This window comes from Anarrhichthys ocellatus, unplaced genomic scaffold (genome assembly GCF_004355925.1).
Source record: "Anarrhichthys ocellatus isolate YVR2014 unplaced genomic scaffold, GSC_Weel_1.0 scaffold20, whole genome shotgun sequence".
Classification (NCBI taxonomy): domain Eukaryota; kingdom Metazoa; phylum Chordata; class Actinopteri; order Perciformes; family Anarhichadidae; genus Anarrhichthys; species Anarrhichthys ocellatus.
Genome location: NW_022280050.1, coordinates 2,168,100 through 2,183,079, shown reverse-complemented (window position 1 = coordinate 2,183,079; position 14,980 = coordinate 2,168,100). Strand labels below are relative to the sequence as shown.

At 43.5% G+C, this 14,980-nt stretch overlaps 2 protein-coding genes across 9 annotated transcripts in view; both read left to right on the top strand.

The window, feature by feature from the left end:
- The window catches only part of lims2 (LIM and senescent cell antigen-like domains 2), a 21,298-nt gene extending 9,342 nt beyond the window's left edge, over positions 1-11,956 (top strand). For 3 of the 6 annotated variants that reach the window (XM_031858458.1, XM_031858456.1, XM_031858455.1), the window contains exons 2-11: positions 4,142-4,301; positions 5,546-5,612; positions 5,767-5,887; positions 6,283-6,432; positions 6,839-6,989; positions 8,253-8,345; positions 8,705-8,753; positions 8,914-8,989; positions 9,499-9,688; positions 10,367-10,454. In XM_031858458.1, coding sequence (XP_031714318.1) covers positions 4,142-4,301; positions 5,546-5,612; positions 5,767-5,887; positions 6,283-6,432; positions 6,839-6,989; positions 8,253-8,345; positions 8,705-8,753; positions 8,914-8,989; positions 9,499-9,643 — 1,012 coding nt within the window. In that variant the 3' untranslated portion in view covers positions 9,644-9,688; positions 10,367-10,454. Of the gene's footprint in view, positions 1-50; positions 650-4,141; positions 4,302-5,545; positions 5,613-5,766; positions 5,888-6,282; positions 6,433-6,838; positions 6,990-8,252; positions 8,346-8,704; positions 8,754-8,913; positions 8,990-9,498; positions 9,689-10,366 lie in introns of those variants that run through there. The other 3 variants (XM_031858453.1, XM_031858454.1, XM_031858457.1) reach the window with 3 other exon arrangements.
- Positions 11,957-12,471: 515 nt separating this feature from the next.
- Positions 12,472-14,980, top strand: part of ranbp2 (RAN binding protein 2) — a 20,412-nt gene continuing 17,903 nt past the window's right edge. For all 3 annotated transcript variants that reach the window (XM_031858441.1, XM_031858440.1, XM_031858442.1), the window contains exons 1-3: positions 12,472-12,767; positions 13,653-13,720; positions 13,823-13,934. In XM_031858441.1, the coding sequence (XP_031714301.1) occupies positions 12,696-12,767; positions 13,653-13,720; positions 13,823-13,934 (252 nt within the window). In that variant the 5' untranslated portion in view covers positions 12,472-12,695. The remainder of the gene's footprint in view (positions 12,768-13,652; positions 13,721-13,822; positions 13,935-14,980) is intronic.

Here is a 14,980-nt window from a genome sequence, read left to right as displayed (position 1 = left end):
GTGTGTGTGTGTGTGTGTGTGTGTGTGTGTGTGTGTGTGTGTGTGTGAGAGTGTGAGTGATGGCACAGTGACCTCTGTCTGGATAGGCGTCAGGGTGGGCTCTTTAGTTTCAGTAACCTGCCCAAGAATAGACGGCGAGTGGGACAGGAGGGCTGACTGACTGTGTGAGAGAAAAAAGAGAAAGAGTTGATGTGGGAATGAGAGAAAGAGGGAGTGTGTGAGGGAGGGAGGGAGAGGGAGAGAGAGGGAGAGTACACCCAGCGCAGTCCGATCAGTGTTTCGCTCTCCCTCTTGCTATGTGGATTACAGCTCCCGCTGCTCACTCGATAGCGTTTCCCGTTACTGGAAGTGGAAACTGAACACAGAGGATTACTACTGGGAGCGTTCTGGACACAGGTGTTAGGCGGACTTCTGCGGTTCACTTTGGACTGTCGTAGACGAGTATGGAGATGAACGGTCGTGCGCTGCCACCGTCCATACCTGAGGATGGAGAAGCCCCGGACCACGTTCCCCAAGGGGAGACGAACGGTTACCACCAGAGGCTTCAGGCCGGGGACGGGGGGGAGGCCGAGGTCCCGGTCTCCAAGTCCCAGAGACGGAAGAGTGACGTCAAAGTCTATAAGGAGTTTTGTGATTTTTATGCCCGCTTGTAAGTACACAGTTTAGAGAAACAGGGGTTAAAGAACGGTAGTTACTTGTCAACCAGAATACCATTTACCATATACGTAGTGAATATTATACCTAGTTTTATTATTATTACTTTTACAAACGGTATGAGCAGAAAAAATCCAGAAAAATCCTACTAGTGTGGTGTGAAAAGATTTGACTCAGCAGCCAGTAAACCTGCCGTATTTAGTTAGTTATGTGGTTAACTTAAAAGCTTTTTTATTCTCAGGGACACACTTCCACTCTCGACCGGAGTTCTAGTTTGATTCCCTGGCTTGTGATTGGTGGATGATTTACCGCATCACTACATTACTGTCACAGATTAAGAATTGTGCATTTTGGTAACTGACATACCAGTTAATTTGATAGCAGGAAAAACGCTACGAGGTAGTAGATGTGTGTGTGTGTGTGTGTGTGTGTGGTGTGGAATTCGGTCTCTGACGCGGTGTGTGTGTGTGTGTGTGTGTGTGTGTGTGTGTGTGTGTGTGTGTGTGTGTGTGTGTGTGTGTGTGTGTGTGTGTGTGTGTGTGTGTGTGCTCAGAGCTTACTGTAGTGCTACAGAATGTGAGGAATTCTGATATTCCAGCAGCCGGGGGTGACCTGCCTGGTTTGATTTGGTTAAGATGGGCGCCATGTATTTGTGCAGGAATAGCTCGGAGCACTACCGGAGTGAGCACACAGGAGGAAGGGGCTTGGCATTCGGAGTATGTGTTCATGAGGGGTAGGAAGGCTAAATATACGTCGTGTATTTCGGACTGATCTGGCCTCATTGTAGGCTGTGGGAAAACATGGACGTGGGGGTCACCCACAGTGTTTGTGGAAGGACATTTTGAAGCCTGGTGGAAAATAAAAATCTGATTTTGGCTAAAGGTGTTCTCGCTCAGGTGGGACAAGGAGATGATAGACTGAGAGTCTTGTTAGTCATGGAGACATTGAAGCCCATACGTGTGGTATTTAAAAACAAAATCGGACATAAATAAAAGACTGTTGAGCACAGACATTGTTTAACCAAAACATGTGAAAATGTGTATAAGAAGAAAATGCAAATATGCGATGAAAGTAGTACAAAACTTTAGACAGCTGGGAGCAATATCTGAGTTTCCATAATATTGTCATAAGAGATGAAAAATGAATGATGGATTATTCCACTGCCTATATAGCCCTACAGATGTTTGCAGATGTTTACAGAAACAGAGGAGAGAGTAGAGGAGATGCAAAAGTAAAGGAAACTGAAGACACATGGAGGCCAGAGGAGGACGAAGGGAACAGAAGGTATTCATAACAGTCTGACAACCAGCCTCCATTTATAGTCTCAGGTCAGCATGGTGGGGTTTACAATGACACAAACTCTTTGCAAGAATTTGATGTTGAATCTAAAAAGTCTATGGGGTGGACATCACACACACACCCTGTTTTACTCACCTTACAACTGAAAGTACTGTTACTAAAGTCAGGACGCTGGATGGAGAGCCTGGATGGTGCAGATGGACAAAGCACTTTGAGTTTAATGAAGAAAACCTTATTTTATTTCAGTCCTACAACTACGTATAGGCTTGTTTCTCGCTCCCGTAGGGTGGTAGAGGCAGATAGGAGGGTGGGAAATGCCTTCGGGGATGTGTCACTTCCTCCCAAAAACCCTTCAGATAGGGCAGGGCCGTCTGCATGTGTGATATCAACAACGTCTGTTTGATAAGTTTGAGAAGTGGACCCAGATGGAGGCTGTGCTTAGTCCTCCATCTGAACCTGGAGCAGTTCAGAGTACAGTGATGAGCAGTGTGTCTGAGAGTTTGGGGGATTTTGTTGTTAATTCCCAAATGGATCCAACTAAGTTAATATGAACAGATGGCATGACTCCATAAACATTTTACCCTGCCTTTTGTGTGTGTGTGCGTGTGTGTGTGCGTGTGTGTGTGCGTGTGTGTGTGTGTGTGTGTGTGTGTGTGTGTGTGTGTGTGTGTTGCCTGGATACACGTTGGTATTCCGACCTTTCAAACAAAGCAGAGACACCAGGATGTTCCCACCGTTCTCTCTTCCTCTCTCTTTTCCTCTTTTAACACGTCTTTCTGCAACATGTCCTCGTGTACTTGCAGTCTGATTCGGGTTCTAAGCGGTGTTGTTATTATTTATTTTAGCTGTTGATTAATTAGTGTGTGGCAATTTTGCACATTTGCAGTTTTATGACATTGTTTTCAACTTATGATGGGATCGTGATGGATTTAGTGCAAGGTTCAGCCAAAGCATGAATCTGGAATCGATGTAGGGTGGGGCGATATGAAAATATATATTAGATTATAGAGAATTATCCAGTTATAAGATTACTTCAGGTCATTCAGATACATACTGGACCAAACAGCCAGCTGTGTTTAACTGATAGCAGGACTTCTTCTCTCTTCTTCTTCCCTTCTCTAGAATTCCCAAAGTGTTGGTATCCAGATCAGCAGGTTTTGGGCTGTGACCACGTTTGTGTGTCAGCTTCTGGCACCAGTGCCTCCAATGTAGAAGATATGTAGCCTGGGGCCCGGCCCCGCTGATATATTGCTCTCACGTTTTGCAGAGAAGCAGTAAAATAAAGGGCAGGATTGGCTTCATTTGTTACACCAGGTTTGTTCTTAAGGCAGTCATCGGACTACGTCAGACTAATGTTTTTATGTTCGTTACATGATATTGACTCATATCTATGCATGCGCACACGCATCACGTATGCTATAGTTAGACTATCAGAGACAAAAGCAACAAGCGTGGCCACCTACATTGTCGCAGAGTCTCCGTTGAAGTGTTGCTCAAGTGCTCATTGACATAGTTATGTCGTTAAATAGCACTATGAACTGGATAACGACATTTGTTTTCAATGGAACGCAACAGGTCGAAACAACAACATACAATTGGTTGACAATTTAATCGTTGACGCACTTAAAAAAAAGTTGAGACCAGCTCAAATTTGATTAGTTGTTGGTAGTTCGCGCCGGCCGTCAGTTTGTTGCTTCCATTGAAAATGACTTGCAGTGTGAACACAGCACTCACTGTTGAAACAGTGCAGTTGTATAAACTGTAACTTCAGCTCGACTCTGAAAAGTCAACACGTAGGTTTTCCCACCTCAGTGATCCCCACACCCTGATAGGCCGAGCCAAAACAAACCCAGAACCAAGATGTTGTGTGCGAGTTTGCAACGGCTGATAACATCTTGCATCACGTTTTCCGTTCTCACCTCTCTCCTTGTGTTAAGTACGTCTTCCAGCTGTTCAAGGCAGGAGAAACACGTGACAGATGTAACATTATTGGTATTTGGTGTGTCCTGGCATGACCCCGGCCTATGCTTTGGAATCATTTCTTACAGAAACACGACAGATACATTGTGTTATAAATGAGGTTATGTCAGATTAAAAACTGATGTGATAATTGTGTACGTTTCTTTGTGTGTTTCAACTTTTTCGGTGCATTCTGATCCTGATGATAGTGTTTTTTTGTTCTCCTCAGCAACATGGCCAACGCTCTGGCCAACGCCATGTGTGAGCGCTGCAAGAGCGGCTTCGCCCCGGCTGAGAAGATAGTGAACAGCAACGGGGAGCTTTACCACGAGCAGTGCTTTGTGTGCGCCCAGTGTTTCCAACAGTTCCCAGAGGGACTCTTCTATGAGGTAACACTTTGTCCTCACACATTTAAAATTCATCATCTCAAAAAATGTATATCAAAATCATAGTGACGCTTCTTTTAGCAGCTTAAAACACATTTCCAGTGGCCGCGATGAGTCGATGAACCAGACAGTTAGATCACTTTTTATCACACGGCTGTTGTTGGTGCACATTCCTCAGACAAAGAATTTAAACACACGGCCCTGTTGAGGTAAATAAAGACGGGTGGGCACAACTATTCGAAGCCCGTTCCAGTAAGTTGTTGGCTTACCGGCCTTGACACACGAGGCCCGATGATTCTCCGGCTGGCCCCAGAGGACCCGATGCTTCTCTGTTCAATGAGTTTATTGCAGAGAAGGTGTCGCTAATGCACCGCTCAATACAACAGCAAAGCCAAAGGATTTACATTAACCTCTGGGGCCCTGTAAATAATTCAACCTGCTGCCATAAATAAGCAACAGTCGGCCCGTCTCTCTGTGATGAAGTAGGACCATACTGAGTTAGGCTTTTTATATTTAAAGTGGAAAGAACATAAAAGCCACACAAATAACTATTTATAATTATTTTATGTATGTAGAAATTCTGAAAATGTAGTTTTTGGTATCCTCAGTATGGATTTTATTAAGTAATTGTAAGTAATTGTACAGCTAATGTGCTATAGTGTGGTACCAACCATCTGTTTGGAATACTCCAGTGTTTATACACTTCATACACATACTACAGAGTAGTATCACATGCAAACTTGTGACTCGGTCCGTGTGACTAAGATATTTTAGCCCACATCTGCATTTTGTGCTGACAGAAAGATAAAATAAAGAACAGTAATGCCATATATGTCATCCATCTTCATCATCAAGACTCTTTTGATAGATTTAAGCTCTCTAAGCTGAGTCGTCAAAAAAGTAACTCTCAAGAACCAATCAGAACATGTTCAAGTTTTTGCTGGGGAACAGAGACATATTGGTGCTGCCATTTATGATCAACATAACATATAGAGTGCTGCAGGAATGAGTCCTAAAACCCAGATATGAGTCAGCATCTTTGCACTGCTGGCTCTCTTATCTCCGAGTCGATGGATTTTTTACTACGCTTCAAAATCATAGTGGTGTCCATTTGTAAAGATTATCTGGCTGAAAAAAAAGTGTAATTATTATAAATGTTTGTTTGCCACACAGCCTATTATATTGTGTTAATGTACAGCTGTGTGCTTTAATTAACTGTGTACAAATTGTTTGAACCCTGTCGACAGTTTGAAGGCAGGAAATACTGTGAACATGATTTCCAGATGCTGTTCGCTCCCTGCTGCCACCAGTGTGGTGAGTACAGGAACTGCAGTGACGGAGAATAAATAGCACCCATCCACTTCCTCTACCTGACCCGACGTGTTCGGGGTCATATGGAGATGGAGCTTTGAGTTTATGCCCTTTTAAACAATATCCAATAATCCATAATCTTCTCTTCTTCTCTAAGGGGAGTTCATCATTGGCCGCGTGATCAAGGCAATGAACAACAGCTGGCATCCAGACTGCTTCTGCTGTGATCTCTGCAGTGCCGTACTCGCTGATGTTGGATTTGTTAAGAATGCTGGAAGGTCAGTTCCTCTACAACCAATCATCAGTTCATGTCTACTGCGAGGCAGGGGGATGTTTCTATGACTTCTACACAGCCATGTCAAGCATTCTTAAGACCTTGTCCTCGTTGATCTCCTTTTAACCGTTCTGCCTCAAAAGTTATGATGAAGGTGAAAGACCGTACATGAAGCTTTGAATGTCTGTCGTCGTATTTTTACCCTAAAAAAGAAGAAAAAAAAGTGTTATTGTCATTATATAAATGTAGTTTATGGTGCTGCTAGACCGAACCGAACGATCAAACTATTTGATGCAGGCCTAGACTTTACTAATCTATCTCAGAAGATCACTTAAGTGTCTCATCAAGTATCTCTTTTTGTCAACTTCTCCTCTCACCTGCTCCTCTCCCTCCCATCAGGCACCTGTGTCGTCCATGTCACAACAGAGAGAAAGCTCGAGGCCTCGGCAAGTACATCTGTCAGAAGTGCCACGCCATTATCGAGGAGCAGCCTCTTCTGTTCAAGAACGACCCGTACCACCCTGATCACTTCAACTGCAACAACTGCGGGTAATCATGCACACACACACACAAACACACACACACAAAACTTTCCCAGCTGTGCGTCAGTCTCACAAATCATTCAGACAGCGGGAGGGCTTCAGGCTACAGTAGACGGTGGATGCAAGCTGAGTCAGGTTGTGAGTTGTGAAAACGCCTCAGACTCACAGATAGAGAGGTCTTTTAATCACATGACGGGTTCACACTTTATTTGTTCAGCAGTTATGATACTGCTCTCTTGTGGACAAACTATGTCATTGCAATTGCACACACACACACACACACACACAAATACACACAAGGTGTGCCATGCTGTGATCAGACTCAGTCCAAGTGACTCTTGACATAAGTGAAATAGTCTTTACTTGCATTATGATGATCTCGGAGATGATGTTGTTGACCTCTTCCTCTGCAGTAAGGAGCTGACGGCGGATGCCAGGGAGCTGAAGGGGGAGCTCTACTGTCTGCCCTGCCACGACAAGATGGGGGTCCCCATCTGCGGGGCCTGTAGGAGACCCATCGAGGGCCGTGTGGTCAATGCCATGGGCAAACAGTGGCATGTGGAGGTAGGAACTTTAAAAAAAAAAAACAACCACGGTTCCCTGAAGATTAGGACACACTACTTGAATATATTCACTGGATTCACACATTGTCAATGACTTCATTGATTTGGTATCGTCTGCCAGGTTGGTTCCAGATGTATGTACAGTACATGTTAAATGATGTAGTGTCTATAAAATGATTATTACTCTGTTTTCTATATACAGAACCGAACAGAAATCTCTGAGATTTATGATATTTACAATAATTGTTTTATGGATTTCCTGCTCAATTTACTTGTGTACATTTCATTTCATTCCAATGAGTTCACTTCAATATGTGCCACATGTGTGACTCATACTTCTCCCAGCTTTATCTCCACAGTTGTGTTCATTGCGCTCCATCTCCGGGCTTCATCCACCATTCCTCCATTACCCGTCTCTTTTGTTATATTCTCTCTGGTGTCATTCCACCGCCTGTCTTCCTATTTCCTTCTGTCTGTTCATATGTTATGCTCATGTTCCTGTCTCCCCTGCTCCACACAAAGCATCACGTGTGCACTGTGTGCGAGCGCCCATTTCAGGGCCACCCGTTTTTTGAGCGAGGTGGTCGAGCCTATTGTGAGAGACACTTCGACATGGTGAGGGGGTTTAAGCATCGGCCTGACATTGATTGCTGCCCCGTGTCCTACTTCTCCCTGCCTGGCTACAAAGGGTTACACTAATAGTTCACCCATTAGTGTCCGTCTGTCTGTCCAGCACTGTGGTCCAGAGCAGAGATCTACAGGCCAGATTGATTTCAGATCATATTCTCAACCGAGTTACCTCGTAACTCAGAGGCTTTTTATACACTAGAAGAATGAAATTATCCTGGAAATCTGTTCTTTATCTCAGGTAATCGTCAAATTTCACATCATTGAATATTGACAGATATATAGGCTTGCAAAATCATCTTTGTTTTGGCTTTAGAAAATCCATATTGGTGTCATCCTACTCCATACTCATCCAAGGTGTCCCCATACACGGACACATGAGGGGTCCTCATTCAGTCCCCCTTTAATTCTGTCATATCCAACCATTAGTTCCTCACATGTCTGGTTGGAGGAGTAGCGCCCCCTCTCAAGCTCACTCCTCCGTCCACCAAAACAGGACATCTGGACTGAACTGATCTGGTTGTGGTCTGACCTGATAACGTCGAAGTCAGACCGTGGTGCTGTTGACTGTGACGCGGTGTGAATGTGATACTGTTGCGCTAACACTTGTGCGCTTGGCTTTGGTGTTTGTTTGCAGCATTTTGTGTGTGCCAAGTGTGAGAAACCCTTCCTGGGACACCGTCACTACGAGCGCAAGGGCCTGGCCTACTGTGAGACGCACTATAACCAGGTAACGCTCAGCCGCGTTCGGAGTATATTTATGTTGAACACTGAACTTTGATTAGTTTTACAGTTAATCTTCCCTTTGAATTGCATAAACTGGTAGATAGTTGAAGTAAAATTCAGTTACAGTTTCGATTCTAAAGAAATTGCTCTGAACAAGTCTCAATCTGAACCACGCTGGATCAGAAAGTCAGTGTAACAACTTGTGTTAGTTAGCCCGTGTTTGTTTGCATGTTTTTTTGAATACAGCATGTCATGTGATATAAAGACTTCCAGCACTGCATTATGTTACAGATCTTTATAACTCGTATAAGATTTGTCGCTGGTGTTGCTCACCCTCTGTTTCTCTTCCTTCGTCACACTCAGCTGTTTGGAGATGTTTGCTACCACTGCAACCGTGTTATTGAAGGAGATGGTAAGAAAACGACGTGTGCAGATGTCTTGTTTTGCAGATTTTGCCTAAAAATGAGATTCTGAACTTCCGACTAAACCAAACCCATTTAACTTCAGCCTTGTGACGGTAAATTGGAACAGTGTCTCATGTGACAGTGTGTGTGTTTTTCTATTTTCGTCAGTGGTGTCTGCCCTCAACAAGGCTTGGTGTGTCAACTGTTTTGCCTGCTCTACCTGCAACACCAAGCTCACCCTCAAGTAAGTGACACCCTGTAACGTTGATAATGTCCCTGTGGAGTGGGATCAATCCACACACGTTAAGATAGATTATGTACTTGTATGTTATCAGTTAAGCTCCCTGAAGACTGACAGAAAGTCACATGTGACTTGGCCGCTCTTTCTCTTTCAGTACCCTGCATCTGAGACTACTTACTGCTGTTAACTGTCTGTTTTTCAGTCCTGTTTTTTCCACCTTTCTCTTATAACCCTGTGTCTTTGTGGGTTTGTTTCTCCACCCCTCCTCCCTTTTACCATCCCCTCTTCTTTGTCCTCCTGTGCGCTTCTCTTGCTCCACTTTTTCGCTCCAACTTTCTTCCTCCTTCTCCTCCTACCTCTTCTTTTTTTTCCTCCTCTCATCCTTCTTCTTCCCTCTACTTATGCCTCCTTGGCGTCTTTCTCCTCCTCCTCCTCCTCTCCAACTGCCCTTCCTCTTCTCTTCCCCTGTTTCAAACCCCCGCGCTATCTCTCCCTCCTCGCTGCTCCGTCAGAGATAAGTTTGTGGAGGTGGATCTGAAGCCGGTATGTAAGCACTGCTACGAACGCCTGCCGGACGACATGAAGCGGCGGCTGGCCAAGCGCGAACGCGACTCAAAAGAGAAGAAGAAGAAACCAATGATACCCATGTGTCTGTGATCCGCTCTTTCTGCTTTCTCCTCACTTCGACTGTTCCTTCCTTTGGTCAGTTTCCATCTTTCTTCCGGTTTCTATTCTTTTGTTGTTTCACTGTCATCATATTTCAAACATGCTCCATGCTATACTCATCCTCATCCTCATCCAACTTTGTTCATCTGGCTGTCGAGCCAAAAGATGAAAGCAGACGTTTAGTGCGTGAATAAGCAGAGACTGCATATGTTTGAGAGGCCTAGCGCTGGAAATGTGTCGGTACATGACCGCCTCTCGGGCCAGAAACACTAGTCAGGATTAAGGCTCGTACTCTGGTCTGTCATATGGTCTGTCTGGGTATAAAGGGTAACGCTATAATCACTTCCGGCAGCTTTCTGGCCCCAGCTGTGGAAGTGCTGAGGTCCCACCGAGGTTTAACAGGTGCCCCGGTCCGGCCAGCGATTATGTGCTTCAGGAACAAATGTCGTCCAGGACAGCTGGAGGGGGAGGGTGTTAAAGAGCTCACCAGTGTTGGTGTAATTAAAGGAAAGGCGCTGGATCAACTATGTTATCATATGTGTATTATTAACGTGCTAATAAAAAAATCATTTTTTGAATATCACGGCCATCATGTCAGTGCTGAAGTGTGTGTCCACAAACTGGACATACATTGAGATTGAGGTGCGCACATACTGGCAGTGATGAAATCTAACATCCGAACTGTAACGGTGGCTTTCACTCTCTCTCCCGCAGGAACAAGTTTGTGGAGTTTGACATGAAGCCGGTGTGTAAGAAGTGCTATGAGAAATTCCCTCTGGAGCTGAAGAAGAGGCTGAAGAAGCTGTCTGAAACTGTTGCCCGGAAGTAAACAGGAAAAAAGGGAGAAATAGATGAGACCCCTCCCATTTGGCCATGCAAGTCACATGTCCAGGGTTGACAATCGTATAACAAAGCATTTGTATGTTTTACATAATCGGTATGTTAAATTTAGGTTGGTAATTTCAGCGTAACGTGCAAACTTTTTGTCTTTTCAGTTATAGAAGATCTTTTTATGATCTTGAAACTGACAGGTTGTTGTCAGTAGGTTTGAAATGAACCTGTTCAGTGCCTTTTGGGTCAAATACTGTACTGAATATTTTTCACATGCTTGCCTTATTTCACTATATATATTAAAGATGATGGTCCTGTATCTCAAAATGAGCTTTAAAAGAATACAGAAACATGAGAATGATAAAAAGGTATGATGCCTCGCCATGTGTCCTCTGTTTGATTTATGTTACTCTCGTATAATAATGCAGTAAACCCAAAGAAAGTCGAGCAAAATACAGTTTTATTAAATGTAGATATAGGGCCTCATATTTCCTGTTTTCCACCAACATGTATTATTTTATGGATTGTTAATGTGTATTTTCTTTTATATTGTGCTAAATAAGTTTGTGTTATCTATAAAGTTGTTGTGTATTTACAGTTTGACATCATACTGTCTCGTCCTTAATGCTACAGTGATGGACTCACCCGTCACCTGCAGTATGATGTGCTATGTGTGAAACAATCTCTATATCAACTGGTATTTACACCGAGTTACCAGTTTATTAGGTGCACTTGTACAATCTAATATAATCCAACACAACTGCCAAAATAAACCCCGAGTTCATACTGTTCAGTTTTTGTTTTATCTACTCCCATTTACAGTATTAAATACAAGATGGCGACTGGATATTAGAAGAAGCACCTCTGACACACTGTCAACAAACACTGAACGTAATACGCTTCGCAGTAACAGGATTTATTGCAGGGGCAACTGGTAACTCTGTGCGTCCTGCAACATGATGCCTTGTGGTATGTGCGGAGGCCGAATGTTGGAGAACATGTGTCTCTGCTGTTTGTAATCCAGAGAAAGGGATCCTCTTAGAGGGGCGTACCGACTGCCTCAGAGCCTCTTAGGAAAGAAAGCCAACTGTTGCGACTGGGGAAAGAATAGCTTCACTTGAGCAGTATTTTAACACAGAATGCTTATCTTTTACCTTGTAGTTTAATAGAAAAACACATTCCACTATTATATAGAAATGTCTTACTGTTTCACTACCTGTGCCACAACATTTGTCATGTAGAAGTAGAGCTATCCTCTGAACTTCAGCTCCTCTATAATAGGTCTGAGACGACTCTACACAGACAGACACTGCTCTTATTCTGTATTTGATCTTTGCTTGTCAAGAGACTGTATTTATTTCATGTAAACACACCAAAGTGCATGTTCTAGACTTGAATTAAGAGCTATTTTCATTATATCTACGGTAATTATGTCTGCTCATCTTAATAAACAGTGTGTGTCAATCATACCAATGTGCATGTAGTAATGTTTTTAATTTTTTTACATTATGTTTTATGCTAAATGTTGAAGCAGGTTTTGGCTTAATTGTGCTACATTGAAAGTAACATTTGTGGACTTACTTGAGCTATGAAATCCTTTCTTGGAAACATAATATTGAGTGGGTGTTGTGGTACAACTTTACTCCCACTCATGCATAAAGTACAGACAACATGGATATAGAGGTAATTACGGCTTTATGACACTTAATACACACGTTTAGTACTTGTAATACACTACTTAAACTGTCCCTGATAAAGTATTATGCATGGTTTAATAAAATAACTTTCTTTAAACCATTGCAATTATTACTATTACTTATTATCTTTCCCTTTTATCGTCAATAAATATCCATCTTGCAAAATATAACCAAATGAGATTTTACTAGTTTTTGATGATTGTTGTGTAGAATAATTAGCAGATTATTTGAATTATACTTTATACACAAATAATGCAAAGAGTATGTGGCCCAGACAGATGGTTCACCCCACCTCTATTCGTCATACTGAATACTCGCTTTTCATTGGTTAATTCAAGTGAGCACATCGCCCACGTGACCTCTCTGCCATTTGACTGTAATGAGACTGCGCAATGTGGGGAGTTAGCATTACGGAGTGACAGTGGAACCGATATTAATGGTTTGTTGTGAATTCCCGGTACTCTTATGAACCATAGTCAACCGTTTTTAGAAGAATCCGTTTTTTGGGGGGAGTCATGCGGCGGAGTAAAGTTGAAGTGGACCGTTACGTCTCCTCCGTACAGAGTTCGTCTCCTTCACTCAAAGAGGTAAGTTGAGCCCCGGCGGCTAACGCTAGCATGTCCCTGCCATCATGTCAGACCAGCATGTGTCAGCCAACCGGTGTAAGGAAACAAGCACCAGTTGTTTTAATTAAGATGCCGTTTAGTCCGTTAACTTGGATTGTGTGTTCAGTTTAACATCCGTTAACTGTTCCTGGTTAGCAGCCGGCTAACCGTCGGTTAACCGTCCGGCGTGCGGTCCTTCCGTTAGACCGGCCGGTCCTCTCATTTCTACCCACAAATTGGCGGCATGGGGCTTGTTGCAGCAGCGCTAGCCACAATTAGCCGTGCTAGTTAGCCACCACTTGCACAGCTATACTTTGATTTAAGTTACGCGCACAGCTAGTAACGTTACTAGTTTAATACGTTACCGTCTGTGAACAACATGGCTTCATTCTCCCCTCATGTAAGTTAACACCATACTAGCTGTACGCCAAAACCTTAACGTTACTCAGGAAGCGTAACGTTAGCTTAAATGCTCACTAAGTAACTTGTAAACAAGTTACTTGACTGGCTAACTTAACGTTAAGCATAAAACATTTTCTATATACAATAACCTCATAGTTTAGGTTATTTGACACTGTTGGAATCAGGGCATTGAATGACAACCAAACTACACGAATTACAAAGTAAAGTCCAGAAATTGTAATATTTCCATTGTGGTCTTTAGTTTTGGTAAAGAGCCAAATGTTCCAGTGACACTATATATATCCGAGTGTAAAGGTCATTTGTATCCAGGAAAATGTACCTATAAGACAAATAATGATGTTATCCTTGTGCCTGCTAGCTAACATAACTACTATAAATATGAATATAATTACTTCAAACATTGTTGGTTCATTGATATTCCTCTTGAATGTCTTCTTTCCACAGAAGCCAGTCAAAGGGTTTTTATTTGCCAAATTGTACTTTGAAGCAAAGGAATATGAACTGGCCAAAAGGTGAGGACACAAGCTTCCCTGTTGTTGACTGGATGTATCATTGCTTCTCAAGAGCTCTCCATTGTGTTGATATAAATCTTACATCTTTCATGCTCTTCCTAGACATGTATCCGAGTACCTCAAAGTCCAGGAGAGAGATCCGAAAGCACATAAATTCCTGGGACAGCTCTTCGAGAGAGAGGGAGACATCAACAAGGCAGTAGGATGTTACAAGGTAGGAAGAACATGTCACTTTCACTTCTTTCCTGCATTAAATGACTAAATTTGAACGCAGCCAAACCTTCAGCGTGGATGCAAATCTGTAAACCGCATTCCAGCTCATTTGGCTGTTGGCTTCTGACTTTCATAACATCCTTATTCCTTTCCTCTGTGTGTACAGGCAACCTATTACGACTGCGCGGCAAAAATGCATCTCTAGTCTATGTGTGTAAAAGTTTCTCAATTACATCTCATAGAAAGTGCACAGAGCCAAAGAAATTCAGTGACGGCAATGTACAAATAGAAGGGAAAAAAAGATGTCTGTTTGTACCAATCTTAATTATTGTTGGTCCAACCATACAGGTTTGTTTGTGTATGCTCTCTGTTCCTACCAGATTCCATGTCAATACCACAAAGCTTTACATATTTTTCCTTTCGTCTTTGGTGTCAATTATGTGAACGTTGCAAAAACAAATTTAATTTGAATGCACTGTACGCTATATTTAGTATATTTAGTGTCGGGCATCCTAATTAGATGCAAATAGCAGAGAGGCGATCCCGAGACCCCCTGAAACTGACGTTCTCCGCCCCCAGGCTGCGCGTAGATATCCTGTCCATGAAAATCACGACCAGGACCGGTGACAAAGGGCAGCCCTGGCGGAGGCCAACACCCACCGGGAACGTGTCTGACTTATTGCCGAGAATGCGGACACAGCTCCTACTGCAGTTTTACAGAGACCGGATCGCGCCTTGTAATGGGTCCGGCACCCCATACTCCCGCAGCACCCCCCACAAGACCCCCCGAGGGACCCGGTCGAAAGCTTGAAGATGGGAACCACCACCCCGGTCTGCCATTCCATGGGCACTGATCCCGACCCCCATGCGACATTGAAGAGGCGTGTCAGCCAGGACAGCCCAACTATGTCCAGCGCCTTCAGCATCTCAGGGCGGATCTCATCCACCCCCGGCGCCTTGCCACCAAGGAGCTTTTTAACTACCTCTGCCAGGGATATGGGTGAGCCTCCCCCTAGGTCCTCAGGCGCTGCCTCCTCTGCAGAGGAC